Source organism: Oryx dammah, unplaced genomic scaffold (assembly GCF_014754425.2).
Source record: "Oryx dammah isolate SB20612 unplaced genomic scaffold, SCBI_Odam_1.1 HiC_scaffold_5, whole genome shotgun sequence".
NCBI lineage: Eukaryota > Metazoa > Chordata > Mammalia > Artiodactyla > Bovidae > Oryx > Oryx dammah.
Genome location: NW_024070189.1, coordinates 99,985,685 through 100,001,320, shown reverse-complemented (window position 1 = coordinate 100,001,320; position 15,636 = coordinate 99,985,685). Strand labels below are relative to the sequence as shown.

Genomic DNA, 15,636 nt, shown 5'->3' with positions numbered 1-15,636 from the left:
CATCAGAGCCCCTTGTAATTACGTAATAGATGTAACTATGGAGACTTTGAATTTACTGAATATTTTAATGACAGTTTTCTTCAGCAGTATTTCCACGTGTCTCAAATCTTTAAATATACCTTTTATGATTTTAAAACATTTTAAATTTGAGAAAGTGATGCAAAAAGAAGAGAGGAAATGAACCTTTATTGAGTACTGATGCTTACCAAATATCGTCAGTCATTTCACACATGCTCTCTTACAAATCTCCACAACATCGCAATTAAGAGGCTACTATTATGTAATAAAGGAAAATAAACGATTTTCCACAAACCAAACAACTAATCAACAGCAGACTAGGATGGCGACCTTTGCAGTGGGAGAGTGGTGGATCAGTGGGTCATCTGACCCTGATTGCATCTATCTCTCTGCTCCACCATTCACTAAAGAGTAGTCTTGTCCTCACGATCCAAGATGGAGCTCCAGGTATCATACCAATATCCGCCTCCAAGCCCCCTCCCTCACCTTCCATCCCACCTCCCACGTTCACAGCCACGCCCACCCACCTGGGCCCTCCCTCATCGTGGGCTGGCTCTCGATGAGACTGGGACAGACTCGACAGCACAATTTTATTCCTGGAGATCTGCAGTAAGGCGTCTATGGTCAGGGTGGATCCCAGGATAGAAGGTGATGATGGGTCATTACTGGCCTGTGTTCAGTGGCTCCACCTGCAGCCAAAGTCCGCCCTCCGTGCGCAGGATCAGCTCTGGCTTCCTGCGTGGCTCTTCCTCATCCGGCAGGATACGGAACCGCAGTAGGGTGAGCGCCAGCGCCACCTTCATCTCGTTCATGGCAAATGTCTGCCCGATACAGTTCCTGTGGGCATTAAGTGAGGGCTCCGACTGTGCTGGGAAACCCTATCATGTTCCATCATGCCCAGAAACTAACTGGGACACCCCTCCCCTCTTCAGGGATGGACAGGGAGGCTAACGGTGTCTGAGACACCCCCTCCACGTGGGCTTGCATGTTCCCTGAGCCCCTGCACCATCCTCAAACCATCCCTACCTCACACACCAGCTGGCCTTACCTGGGCCCTGCCGAAAAGGGAATGAAAGCCAGAGGTGATCTCTTCTGGGGGGCTTCTGGATCAAAGCGGAAGGGGTTGAATACCTGGAGGGCAGAGAGAGGCAGGGCTACTGGGTGGGACATCTCAGGATACCTGGACACCCCCAGATGTGAACAGAGTGGAGGAGTGTTTGATTTTCCCAGTGGAGGGCAGCACCTCAGGGTCTGGCCAGACCGATGGGTTGTGATGAATCCCGAAGATGCTGATGACACAGATGTTCCCTATGGCAGAGGAGAGAGTGGTCAGGTCAAGGTCTCAGCTGATGGGACCACCAGCCTCCCTCAAACTCATTGTTTTGAGCACCTTTGGGGATGACTCGGCGGTCTGGGAGCACAACGTCTTGGGTACAGCGCCGGGAGATGACCGCTACTGGGGGGTGCAAACGCAGACTCTCCTTGATGCACATGGTCAGGAAGGGCAACTGGGCCAGGTCGTCCCTAAGGAACCCCCAGACAATTATCCAGGGAGTAAAAACAGAGACACACCCCTAGCCCTCTTACTGCCCTAAAGACCCTCTTTCCACCTTCCTCTGACTCTCACTGCTATAACAAAATTAATTCCAGATGAACCAAAGATTTAAGAATTAGGATATCAATATCTCAAGTTACTATTAATAGAAGAAAACAGCCTGATATTTTTAGACGAATTTCTGAGCAAAGCACAACACTCCCAGCATACCCTTTAAAGTGTTAATGTATTTGCATTTTAAAGCTGTTTGAAGTTTATAATTAGTTTACAATGCAAAAAAAAAGTCTCTATAATAGACTTAAAGTTTATTTGAGTAAGTTCTATCCCACACTGTATAGTGAGACAACCTAATATTATTAAGGTGTCAAATCTTTCTAAATTAATCAGCATATTCAATGTAATTAAATAAAAATCTAGTTGGTTGGTGGGGGGGGGGGTTATTGGTAATCTCCAATTTGAAAGAATTGGAGTTCATCAAGAGCTAGGTCAGTTTGAAAACAGAAGATCGATATGGGATCTAGGGGGCTTCCCAGGTGGTGGTGGTGCTAGTAATAAAGAACCCTCCTGCCAATGCAGGAGACATAAGAGACTCAGGTCCAATCCTGGGGTCTGGAAGATCCTGTGGAGGAGGGCATGGCAACCCACTCCAGTATTCTTGCCTGGAGAATCCCATGGACAGAGGAGCCTAGCGGGCTACAGTCCAAAGTGTCGCAAAGAGCCAGACATGACTGAAGTAACTTAGCATGCAGGCATGCATGGGGTCTAGAAAAATGGTACTGATGAGCCTATTTGCAGGGCCGGAATAGAGATGCAGATATAGGGGATGGACTTGTAGACACAGTGGGGCAAGGAGAGGATGGGAAGAATTGAGAGAGTAACACTGACACATATACAGTACCCTGGGTAAAATAGATAGCCAGTGGGAAGCTGCTGTATAACACAAGGAGCCCAGCCTGATGCTCTGCAATGACCTAGGAGGGGTGGGATCGGGGGTAGGAGGGAGGGGAGATATAGACATATAGATATATATGTATCTCATTCACATTGTTATATGGCAGAAACCAACACATTTTAAAGCAACTATCCACCAATTTAAATTTTTTTAAAAAAGAAGAAAATAAAAGGTAATAGAAAAACCCAAGGTTTCCCAGGTGGTGCTAGTGGTAAAGAACCTGTCTGCCAATAAAGAAAACCTAAGAGACGTGGGTTCAACCCCTAGGTTGGGAAGATCCCCTAGAGGCAGATATGGCAATCCACTTCAGTATTCCTGCCTGGAGAATCCCATAGACAGAGGAGGCTGGCAGGCTACAGGCCATAGAGTCACAAAGAGTCAGACATGACTGAAGCAACTGAACACACACAGAATAACCCAACCTACCAGATGTTAAGAACTATTACAAAAATGTAGTAATTTTTAAAAAGCATGGTATTGTTGCAAGAACAGTAAAACAGACTCATAGAACAGAATAGAGAACTTGGAGACCAACATGAGTTGGTGAAAACAGCATCTAGAAAGGAGGCCCTGTAAACACCTGAGCAGTGGATGGATCATTGGGAGAAGGTATTCAGACAAGTGGTGATGTAGGAACAGAGCTAAATCCTAGGGAATTTCCTGGCAGTATAGTGGTTAGGACTCTGCACTTGCACTGCAGGAGGCCTGAGTTCAAACCCTGGTCCAGGAACTGAGACAAGCCCTTGTGGGACAAGCCCTATGGCTCTACTGAAAAAAAAATTTTTTTAAGAACTAAATCCTCATCTACTCAATATACAGAGTGGGGACTTGCCTGGTGGTCCAGTGGTTAAGAATCCACTTTGCAATGCAGGGGATGTGGGTTCAGTTCCTAATTGGAGAACTAAGATTCTGTGTGCTGAAACTAAGACCCAACACAGCCAAATAAATAAATAAATTTTTAAATATACATACTATTTATTTATTTAAATATACTATTTATTTAAATATAAATAAATATACATATACACAGAGTATAATCTCCTCTTATATGTGAAAGGTAAAGCCATAATATTAGAAGACAATATAGGAGAGATCTTCATGACCTAGGTGTAGGAAAGAATTCTTAAAATCCCAAAAGTACAAACTGGAAGACAAAAGGAAATGGATAAATATGCACAGAATTAAGGAGCTCTTCTAGTTAATAAAACATACCAGTGGACCAAAATAACATTTATTACAGATGAGATATCTGCAATAAATTTATAGGTCTAGAAAAATATCTTGAATATACACGGAATTCCCACAAATCAACAAGAGAGGTGGCAGGGCTCTGGGAGAAAAATAAGCAGAGGACATGATCTAGGAATTCATGGAATTTCAAACACTGAGATTTCAAATGAAGAGATGCTCAAAATAACTGGTATCAGAAAAAGGGCAATTACATAGTAAATAGATGTTCAGTTCAGTTCAGTCACTCAGTTGTGTCCGACTCTTTGTGACCCCATGGACTGCTTCCCTACACCAGGCTTCCCTGTCCAGCACCAACTCCTGGAGTTCACTCAAACTCATGTCCATCGAGTCAGTGATGCCATCCAACCATCTCATCCTCTGTCATCCCCTTCTCCTCCCACCTTCAATCTTTCCCAGCATCAGGGTCTTTTCAAATGAATCAGTTTTTTGAATCAGGTGGCCAAAGTATTGGAGTTTCAGCTTCAGCATCAGTCCTTCCAATGAATATTCAGGACTGATTTCCTTTAGGATGGACTTGTTGGATCTTCTTGCTGTCCAGGGGACTCTCAAGAGTCTTATCCAACACCACAGTTCAAAAGCATCAACTCTTCAGTGCTCAGCTTTCTTTATAGTCCAACTCTCACATCCATACATGACTACTGGAAAAACCATAGCTTTGTCTAGACCTTTTTTGGCAAAGTAATGTCTCTGCTTTTTAATATGCTGTCTAGGTTGGTCATAACTTTTCTTCCAAGGAGCAAGTGTCTTTTAATGTCAAACTTCACATCTATTTGAGGCAAGAATTCACAGGGTGGTAATGGTAAGGAGTGGCTGAGGTTGTGCGGGTAGAGTGCTGGGCACTGAAATGTGGAGGTGTGGACAGAGACCACCAAGCAGAGAGCATCAGCATTGTCAAGGAAAGGCAATGTGTCTTTGACAGCCCAGCAAGCTGGCTCCTGGGTAGATTCAGAGAGCTTCTAAGACAGGTAAATAAAGACACATACACAAAGATGTTTGTTGAGTGATGTGATGGGAGCATCCTGGATATGCAGTACAAAGGGCTATTCTGGCCAACTGTGTTAACCAGATCTTCATTACTTTGAAATTCCACAAAATGAGGAATATTTGTATTCTCCCATGTGCATTTTAGAGGTTTTGTTAATTATATAAGAAAAATAAATGTATTCTTTGATATATTTGGTTGATGAATATTAATCTGAAGTTTTTCACGTTCTTTGCTATTTTGAGTTCCATTATAGATTCATGAATAAAGTCATTAGCAGAGGAAAAAGAAAAACAAATAAACGTAGGGACAGACTGAACAATGTCTGGAAGGACACAGGAAACCATTGAAGGATGGAATAGGATTGGAACACTGGCATATGACAGAGGTTTACATGAGGTGGTGGATGTGTTAACTACCCTTATTGTAATCATTTTGCAATATATACATACATCAGGTCATGTTGTGCACCTAAAATGTACATAATGTTATACATTGATTACGTCTCAATAAAGCTAGGGGTGGGGATGGGAAGCTTAAGTTCATTGTAAATCCTTTCACGCCTGCTGTTTGGATTTTAACCAAGTGCATAATTTTTTGAAGTTGGGGGAAGCACAAAAACATTTTTCCACCTTACAGGACTGCTATGCTGAGCAAAACCTTAAAGTTGAGGGCATGACCTCCTTTCTCTAGTCCTATACTTCCTCTCCATTCTTGAGTCCTTGGCCCAGAATCTTCCCCTGGACCCCCAGACTACAGCTCACCCCCTCCAGTTTGCCCCTGTAGCTGCAAAGAGATATTTCTTTCTTTTTAAAAAAGAAGATTTTTTTTTGGCTGCATTGACCTCGTGGCACGTGGGATCTTAGTTCCCTGACCAGGGATCAAACCCATGTCCCTTGCATTGGAAGGCGGATTCTTAACCACTGGACCACCAGGAAAGTCCCTGCTAAGAGATATTTCTAATACTCATATCTGACCTGCCCCTCCCCTGCTCAAATATCTCCCAAGGCTCTCCATTGCCCTCCTGCATTAGTCATGGATCTCCCTTCAAGAAAGAACCTGCTGGAGAGCTATAAGGAGAGCTGTCAGTTGACAGCCTCCAGCTATATGGTCTCTGGGCTCTGCTGTAGCATTCAAGCCAAGTCCACACTTTCCTAGGCAGCTCACAGTCAATGACTGAGCACACTAGTGCCTGACTGACCATTTCTGCCCAACTTGACTTTTCCTTAATTGTGGCATACCTGCCCGTTTCTATCTTTTATCCAATACTGGCTCCCTAAAGGACTTGAACTGAGCCCTTAAAAATTCTTAACATGGCTTTCAAAACATTTAAGGAAGAGCTTCCATTACAAATTCCAGCCTTACTTGGAGCCCCTTTGATACTCACACTGTATATTTCACAACTATAAAGCACTTTTACTTCCAAACTCAGGCTCACTCCTGGCCTTTGCACAAGATACCTCCTTGGCCTGGCACTGTCCACTACCTACACCCAGAGTGGTGAATTCATATTCACTGTTTTACTTTCAAGATCTTACCTACTTTCCTCTCTGCCCCAGCAGAAAAATCCCTGGACTAAGATGGCGGAGGAATAGGACAGGGAGACCACTTTCTCCCCCACAAATTCATCGAAAGAACATTTGAACGCTGAGAAAATTCCACAAAACAACTTCTGAACGCTGGCAGAGGACACCAGGCACCCAGAAAGGCAGCTCAATTGTCTTCAAAAGGAAGTAGGACAAAATATAGAAGATAAAGAGACAAAAGAGTTAGGGACAGAGATCCGTCCCGGGGAGGAAATCATAAAAGAAAAGTTTCCAAACACCAGGAAACCCTCTCACTAGCGGGTCTCTGGGGAGTTTTGGAATCTCAGAGGGAAACATAACTGGGAGGAAAAATAAATAAATAACAAACCCACAGATTATGTGCCTAATGGCAACTCCCAGCAGAGAAGTAGCCCAGACTCTTGCATCCGCCACCAGCAAGTGGGGGCTGAACAGGGAGGTGCGGGCTGCATTGCTTAGGGTAAGGACTGGGCCTGAATACCCTGAGGGCAATCTGAGGGAGCTAACGTGAGATAACAACCCAAACTGTGGGATAGCCAGAGACAGAGAAAGAAAAAGAGAGAGAACTTTCCCGCGAAAAGCCCTAACCTAAGGTACTGCCAGGCCGCTCACACAACAAAGGACTGAGCAAATACCAGAGGAGAGCTAGCTGCCAGCAGAACGGCCCATCCCCCACCGGAGGCAGGGAGGCAGGCAGGCGGCAGCCAGAGCCAGGAAGGGGCAAACTCAGCCCCAGAGATGGCATCCCCTACCAAACTGCAAACAGGCTCCCAGTTGCCAACCAAGTCTTCCTGGGATCCTGGACAGTTGACATCCATCAGGAGGGTCGCAGCCAGAGATCAGCTCCCCCAGAAGAGACACATTAGCACACCTGAGAGGGCGCTCCCGCTGCAAACCCAGGAAACCAGGCATCTGGGATGGGGGAAGTGATAAGACACACTCCCACCTAAGGAGAGTGCGCTCGCCAAGCACCTGGTCGCCCAAGCTGCTCGGACCTGGGAAGGGCACAAAATGCAGGCCCAACCAAGTCTGTGTCTTTGTGGAGTACTCAAGAACCTGAACCTGAGCGGCTTAGACCTGGGAACTGCACGCAACCCAGGGCCTGCTTTAGAATGCAGAATTCCAAAGAATAGCAAGAAGAGATAAGAAAGCCTTCTTCAGCGATCAATGCAAAGAAATAGAGGAAAACAACAGAATAGGAAAGACTAGAGATCTCTTCAAGAAAATTAGAGATACCAAGGGAACATTTCATGCAAAGATGGGCTTGATAAAGGACAGAAATGGTATGGACCTAACAGAAGCAGAAGATATTAAGAAGAGGTGGCAAGAACATACAGAACTGTACAAAAAAGAGCTTCACGACCAAGATAATCACGATGGTATGATCACTCACCTAGAGCCAGACATTCTGGAATGTGAAGTCAAGTGGGCCTTAGAAAGCATCACTATGGGGCAGCGGTCCTAAGATGGCAGAGGAATAGGACGGGGAGACCACTTTCTCCCTCACAAATCCATCAAAAGAACATTTCAACGCTGAGTAAATGTCACAAAACAACTGAATGCTGGCAGAGGACATCAGGCACCCAGAAAAGCAGATCATTGTCTTCAAAAACAGGTAGGAAAAAATATAAAAGACGAGAAAAGAGACAAAAGATATAGGGAGGGAGCTCCGTCCCAGGAAGGGAGTCTTAAAAAGAGAGAAGTTTCCAAACATCAGGAAACACTCTCGTTGCCGAGTCTGTGGCAAGCCTTGAAAGCACAGAGGGCAACAGAACAGGGCGGAAAAATAAATAAATAATTAAAACCAACAGATTACGAGCCCAACGGTAACTCCCCCAGCGGAAAAGCAGCGCAGATGCCTGCACCCGCCACCAGCAAGCGGGGGCTGGGCAGGGAGGCACGGGCTGCAGTGCTTTTTAAGAATTGGGCCAGAATGCCCTGAGTGTAACCAAAGCAAAGTAACTTGGGCTAGCAAACCAGACTGTGGGATAGCTACCATGCGAAAAGCTCTAACATAAGACACTGCCAGGACCACGCACAGAACAAAGGATGGAACAGAATTAGCCGGCTACAGACCATCCCCCTCTGGTGACAGGCAGCCAGAGCCAGAAGGGCTGGAAGGGGGCAATCGCAGCCCCAGAGAGACATTAACTACCAAACTGCAAGCAAGCTTCTTTGCTATGTAAGACTTCTTGGGGTTCTGGACAGTCACCATCCGCCTAAGAAGGGGCGCCAGGCAGCCAGAGCTGGAAGGGCCAGAAGAGGGCAATCACAGCCCCAGAGAGACATTAACTACCAAACTGCAAGCAAGCTTCTTTGCTAACTAAGACTTCTTGGGGTTCTGGACAGTCACCATCCACCTAAGAAGGGGCACCAGTTGTACACCCAGAAAACTGAGCAGCAGGGACGGAAAAGGCGATAAGTCACAGCGACCGTGCTCGCCAAACACCCGAGCTACTCGGACCTGAGAAGGGCACAAAACGCAGGCCCAACCGAGTCTGCGCCTCTGAGGACTACCTGAGTGCCTGAGCCTGAGTGGCTTAGACCTGGGAGGTGCATGCAGCCCAGGGCTGGCCTCAGACAGTTCCCAGCAGAGCAACCTAGAGCCTGAGCAGTGTGCGCCATGAGCAGGGGCAGGCCCAGCATGGCTAAAACACTGCGAGCACACGCCAGTGTTGTTTGCAGCAGCCCTCCCTCCCACAGCACGACTGAACAAGTGAGCCTTAAAAAAGTGTCCACCACCACCCCCCTTGTGTCAGGGCAGAAAACAGACACTGAAGAGACCAGCAAACAGAAGAAGCTAAAACAAAGGGAACCACCTTGGAAGTGACAAGTGCAATAGATTAAAACCCTGTTAGTACTGACTACATAGGAAGGGGCGTATAGATCTTGAGAAATATAAGCCGGACCAAGGAACTATCCAAAAATGACCTGACCCCACACTGCCCACAACACCAGAGAAAGTCCCAGATATACCTTTATTAATTTTATGATCATTCTTTTTTGTTTGTTTTTTCTTCTTTTTTTAACATTTTTTAACTTTTAAGTCCTCTATTTCTCCTTTAACTTTTATTTTTATAACCTACTATTACTTTTCAAAAAAAAAGACCCTATTTTTAAAGCAAACACCATACATATTTTTTGTGTGGTGGTTGTTGTTGTTTTTTAATAATTGTGACTTTGTTTTTTTTTTCTCTTTCTTCTTCTTTAATATTGTCTTTTTGAAAATCCAACCTCTAGTCTAGATTTTTAATCTTTGCTTTTTGGTATTTGTTATCAATTTTATACCTTTAAAAACCCAATCTTCAGTACCCATTTTTACTTGAGAGTGAGATTACTGGCTTGACTGCTCTCTCCTCCTTTGGACTCTCCTTTTTCTCCACCAGGTTGCCTCTGTCTCCTCCCTCCCCCTTCTCTTCTCTTCTCTACCTAACTCTGTGAATCTCTGTGTGTTCCAGACGGTGGAGACCACTTAGGGAACTGGTTACTGGCTGGATCTGTCTCTCTCCTTTTCATTTCCCTCTTTTATCCTCCTGGCCACCTCTGTCTCCTTCCTCCCTCGCCTCTTCTCTGTATAACTCCGTGAACATCTCTGAGTGGTCCAGACAGTGGAGCGCACATAAGGAAGTGATTACTGGATAGCTTACTCTCTCCTCTTTTGATCCCATCTCATCTCATTCCAGTCACCTCTAACTCCCCCCTCCCTCTTCTCTTCTCCATGTAACTCAGTGAACTTCACTGGGTGTCCCTCAATGTGGAGAAACTTTTCATCTTTAACCTAGGTGTTTTATCATCGGTGCTGTATAGATGGAGAAGTCTTGAGGCTACTATAAAAATAAAACTGAAAACCAGAAGCAGGAGGCTTAAGTCCAAATCCTGAGAACATCAGAGAACTCCTGACTCCAGGGAACATTAATCTATAGGAGCTCATCAAATGCCTCCAAACCTACACTGAAACCAAGCACCACCCAAGGGCCAACAAGTTCCAGAGAAAGACATATCATGCAAATTATCCAGCAACACAGGAACACACCCCTGAGCTTCAATATACAGGCAGCTCAAAGTTACTCCAAAACCATTGACATCTCATAAATCATTACTAGTCACTTCATTGCACTCCAGAGAGAAGAAATCCAGCTCCAGCCACCAGAACTCCAACACAAGCTTCCCTAACCAAGAAACCTTGACAAGCCACTGATACAACCCCACCCAGAGTGAGGAAACTCCATAATAAAGAGAACTCCACAAACTGCCAGAATACAGAAAGGCCACCGCAAACACAGCAATATAAACAAGATGCAGAGACAGAGGAATACCCAGCAGGTAAAGGAACAGGAGAAATGCCCACCAAACCAAACAAAAGAGGAAGAGATAGGGAATCTACCTGATAAAGAATTCCAAATAATGATAGTGAAAATGATCCAAAATCTTGAAATCAAAATGGAATCACAGATAAATAGCCTGGAGACAAGGATTGTGAAGATGCAAGAATGGTTTAACAAGGACCTAGAAGAAATAAAAAAGAGTCAATATTTAATGAATAATGCAATAAATGAGATCAGAAACACTCTGGAGGCAACAAATAGTAGAATAATGGAGGCAGAAGATAGGATTAGTGAAATAGAAGATAGAATGGTAGAAATAAATGAATCAGAGAGGAAAAAAGAAAAATGAATTAAAAGAAATGAGGACAATTTCAGAGACCTCCAGGACAATATGAAATGCTCCAACATTAGAATTATAGAAGTCCCAGAAGAAGAAGACAAAAAGAAAGACCATGAAAAAATACTTGAGGAGATAATAGTTGAAAACTTCCCTAAAATGGGGAAGGAAATAATCACCCAATGCCAAGAAATCCAGAGAGTACCAAACAGGATAAACCCAAGGTGAAACACCCCAAGACACATATTAATCAAATTAACAAAGATCAAAGAACAAATATTAAAAGCAGCAGGGGAAAAACAACAAATAACACACAAGGAGATTCCCATAAGGATAACAGCTGATCTTTCAATAGAAACTCTTCAGGCCAGGAGGGAATGGCAGGACATACTTAAAGTGATGAAAGAAAATAACCTACAGCCCAGATTACTGTACCCAGCAAGGATCTCATTCAAGTATGAAGGAGAAATCAAAAGCTTTACAGACAAGCAAAAGCTCAGAGAATTCAGCACCACCAAACCAGCTCTCCAACAAATGCTAAAGGATCTTCTCTAGATAGGAAACACAAAAAAGGGTGTATAAACCCGAACCCAAAACAGTAAAGTAAATGGCAAAGGCATCATACTTATCAATAATTATCTTAAATGTAAATGGGTTGAATGCCCCAACCAAAAGACAAAGACTGGCTGAATGGATACAAAAACAAGACCCCTATATATGTTGTCTACAAGAGACCCACCTTAAAGCAAGGGACACATACAGACTGAAAGTGAAGGGCTGGGAAAAGATATTCCATGGAAATAGAGACCAAAAGAAAGCAGGAGTAGCAATACTCATATCAGATAAAATAGACTTTAAAACAAAGGCTGTGAAAAGAGACAAAGAAGGCCACTACATAATGATCAAAGGATCAATCCAAGAAAAAGATATAACAATTATAAATATATATGCACCCAACATAGGAGCACCACAATATGTAAGGCAAATGCTAACAAGTATGAAAGGGGAAATTAACAATGACACAATAATAGTGGGAGACTTTAATACCCCACTCACGCTTATGGACAGATCAACTAAACATTAAATTAGCAAAGAAACACAAACTTTAAATGATACAATAGACCAGTTAGAACTAATTGATCTCTATAGGACGTTTCACCCCCAAACAATGAATTTCACCTTTTTCTCAAGTGCTCACAGAACCTTCTCCAGGATAGATCACATCCTGGGCCATAAGACTAGCCTTGATAAATTAAAAAAAAAATTGAAATCATTCCAAGCATCTTTTCTGACCACAATGCATTAAGATTAGATCTTGATTACAGGAGTAAAACTATTAAAAATTCCAACATATGGAGGCTAAACAACATGCTTCTGAATAACCAACAAATAACAGAAGAAATCAAAAAAGAAATAAAAATATGCATAGAAACGAATGAAAATGAAAACGCAACAACCCAAAACCTGTGGGACACTATAAAAGCAGTGCTAAGGGGAAAGTTCATAGCATTACAGGCATACCTCAAGAAACAAGAAAAAAGTCAAATAAATAACCTAACTTTACACCTAAAGCAACTAGAAAAGGAAGAAATGGAAAACCTCAGGATTAGTAGAAGGAAAGAAATCTTAAAAATTAGGGCAGAAATAAATGCAAAAGAAACAAAAGAGACCATAGCAAAAATCAACAAAGCAAAAAGCTGGTTCTTTGAAAGGATAAATAAAATTGACAAACCATTAGCCAGACTCATCAAGAAACAAAGGGAGAAAAATAAAATCAATAAAATTAGAAATGAAAATGGAGAGATCACAACAGACAACACAGATATACAAAGGATCATAAGAGAATACTATCAGCAATTATATGCCAATAAAATGGACAACGTGGAAGAAATGGACAAATTCTTAGAAAAGTACAACTTTCCAAAACTGAACCAGGAAGAAACAGAAAATCTTAACAGACCCATCACAAGCACGGAAATTGAAACTGTAATCAGAAATCTTCCAGCAAACAAAAGCCCAGGTGCAGACAGCTTCACAGCTGAATTCTACCAAAAGTTTAGAGAATAGCTAACACCTATCCTCCTCAAATTCTTCCAGAAAATTGCAGAGGAAGGTAAACTTCCAAATTCATTCTATGAGGCCACCATCACCCTAATACCAAAACCTGACAAAGATGCCACAAAAAAAGAAAACTATAGGCCAATATCACTGATGAACGTAGATGCAAAAATTCTTAACAAAATTCTAGCAATCAGAATCAACAACACATTAAAAAGATCATACACCATGACCAAGTGGGCTTTATCCCAGGGATGCAAGGATTCTTCAATATCTGCAAATCAATCAATGTAATTCACCACATTAACAAATTGAAAAGTAAAAGCCATATGATTATCTCAATAGATGCAGAGAAAGCCTTTGACAAAATTCAACATCCATTTATGATAAAAACTCTACAGAAAGCAGGAATAGAAGAAACATACCTCAACATAATTAAAGCTATATATGACAAACCCACAGCAAACATTATCCTCAGTGTGAATAATTGAAAGAATTTCCCCTAAACTCAGGAACAAGACAAGGGTGCCCACTCTCACCACTACTATTCAACATAGTTCTGGAAGTTTGGGCCACAGCAATCAGAGCAGAAAAAGAAATAAAAGGAATCCAAATTGGAAAAGAAGTAAAACTCTCACTGTTTGCAGATGACATGATCCTATACATAAAAAACCCTAAAGACTCCACCAGAAAATTACTAGAGCTAATCAATGAATATAGTAAAGTTGTGGGATATAAAATCAACACACAGAAATCCCTTGCATTCCTATACACTAACAATGAGAAAGTAGAAAAGAAATTAAGGAAACAATTCCATTCACCATTGCAATGAAAAGAATAAAATACTTAGGAATATATCTACCTAAAAAAACTAAAGACCTATGTATAGAAAACTATAAAACACTGATGAAAGAAATCAAAGAGGACACTAATAGAAGGAGAAATATACCATGTTCATGGATCGGAAGAATCAATATAGTGAAAATGAGTATACGACCCAAAGCAATCTACAGATTCAATGCAATCCCTATCAACCTACCAGCGGTATTTTTCACAGAGCTAGAACAAATAATTTCACCATTTGTATGGAAATACAAAAAACCTTGAGTAGCCAAAGCAATCTTGAGAAAGAAGAAAGGAAGAATCAACCTGCCTGACTTCAGGCTCTACTACAAAGCCACAGTCATCAAGACAGTATGGTACTGGCACAAAGACAGAAATATAGATCAATGGAACAAAATAGAAAGCCCAGGGATAAATCCACACACCTATAGACACCTTATCTTCAACAAAGGAGGCAAGAATATACAACAAATTAAAGACAATCTCTTTAACAAGTTGTGCTGGGAAAACTGGTCAACCACTTGTAAAAGAATGAAACTAGAACACTTTCTAACACCATACACAAAATTAAACTCAAAATGGATTAAAGATCTAAACGTAAGACCAGAAACTATAAAACTCCTAGAAGAGAACATAGGCAAAACACTCTCTGACATAAATTACAGCAGGATCCTCTATGATCCACCTCCCAGAATACTGGAAACAAAAGCAAAAATAAACAAATGGGATCTAATTAAAATTAAAAGCTTCTGCACAACAAAGGAAACTATAAGCAAGGTGAAAAGACAGCCTTCAGAATGGGAGAAAGTAATAGCAAATGAAGCAACTGACAAACAACTAATCTCAAAAATATACAAGCAACTTATGCAGCTCAATTCCAGAAAAATAAATGACCCAATCAAAAAATGAGCCAAAGAACTAAATAGACATTTCTCCAAAGAAGACATACAGATGGGTGACAAACACATGAAAAGATGCTCAACATCACTCATTATCAGAAAAATGCAAATCAAAACACAATGAGGTACCATTTCACACCAGTCAGAATGGCTTCTATCCAAAAGTTCACAAGCAATAAATGCTGGAGAGAGTGTGGAAAAAAGGGAACCCTCTTACACTGTTGGTGGGAATGCAAACTAGTACAGCCACTATGGAGAACAGTGTGGAGATTCCTTTAAAAACTGGAAACAGAACTGCCTTATGACCCAGCAATCCCACTGCTGGGCATACACACCGAGGAAACCAGAACTGAAAGAGACACGTGTACCCCAATGTTCATTGCAGCACTGTTTATAATAGCCAGGACATGGAAGCAACCTAGAATGTCCATCAGCAGATGAATGGATAAGAAAGCTGTGGTACATATACACAATGGAGTATTACTCAGCCATTAAAAAGAATGCATTTGAATCAGTTCTAATGAGGTGGATGAAACTGGAGCCTATTATACAGAGTGAAGTAAGCCAGAAAAAAAAAAAAAACCAACACAGTATACTAACACATATATATGGAATTTAGAAAGATGGTAATGATAACCCTGTATGCGAGACAGCAAAAGAGACACAGATGTATAGAACAGTCTTTTGGACTCTGTGGGAGAGGGAGAGGGTGGGATGATTTGGGAGAATGGCATTGAAATATGTATACTATCATGTAAGAAACGAATCACCAGTCTAGGTTCGATACAGGATATAGGATGCTTGGGGCTGGTGCACTGGGATGACCCAGAGAGATGATATGGGGAGGGTGG

General features: G+C 42.2%; 1 protein-coding gene across 4 annotated transcripts in view; it reads right to left on the bottom strand.

The window, feature by feature from the left end:
- Window positions 1-166: 166 nt before the first annotated feature.
- Window positions 167-15,636, bottom strand: part of LOC120864163 (cytochrome P450 4F6-like) — a 41,973-nt gene continuing 26,503 nt past the window's right edge. For all 4 annotated transcript variants that reach the window (XM_040241008.1, XM_040241011.1, XM_040241009.1 and 1 more), the window contains 4 exons: window positions 1,409-1,542; window positions 1,262-1,326; window positions 1,067-1,149; window positions 167-855 (listed from right to left, as the gene is read on the bottom strand). In XM_040241008.1, coding sequence (XP_040096942.1) covers window positions 681-855; window positions 1,067-1,149; window positions 1,262-1,326; window positions 1,409-1,542 — 457 coding nt within the window. In that variant the 3' untranslated portion in view covers window positions 167-680. The remainder of the gene's footprint in view (window positions 856-1,066; window positions 1,150-1,261; window positions 1,327-1,408; window positions 1,543-15,636) is intronic.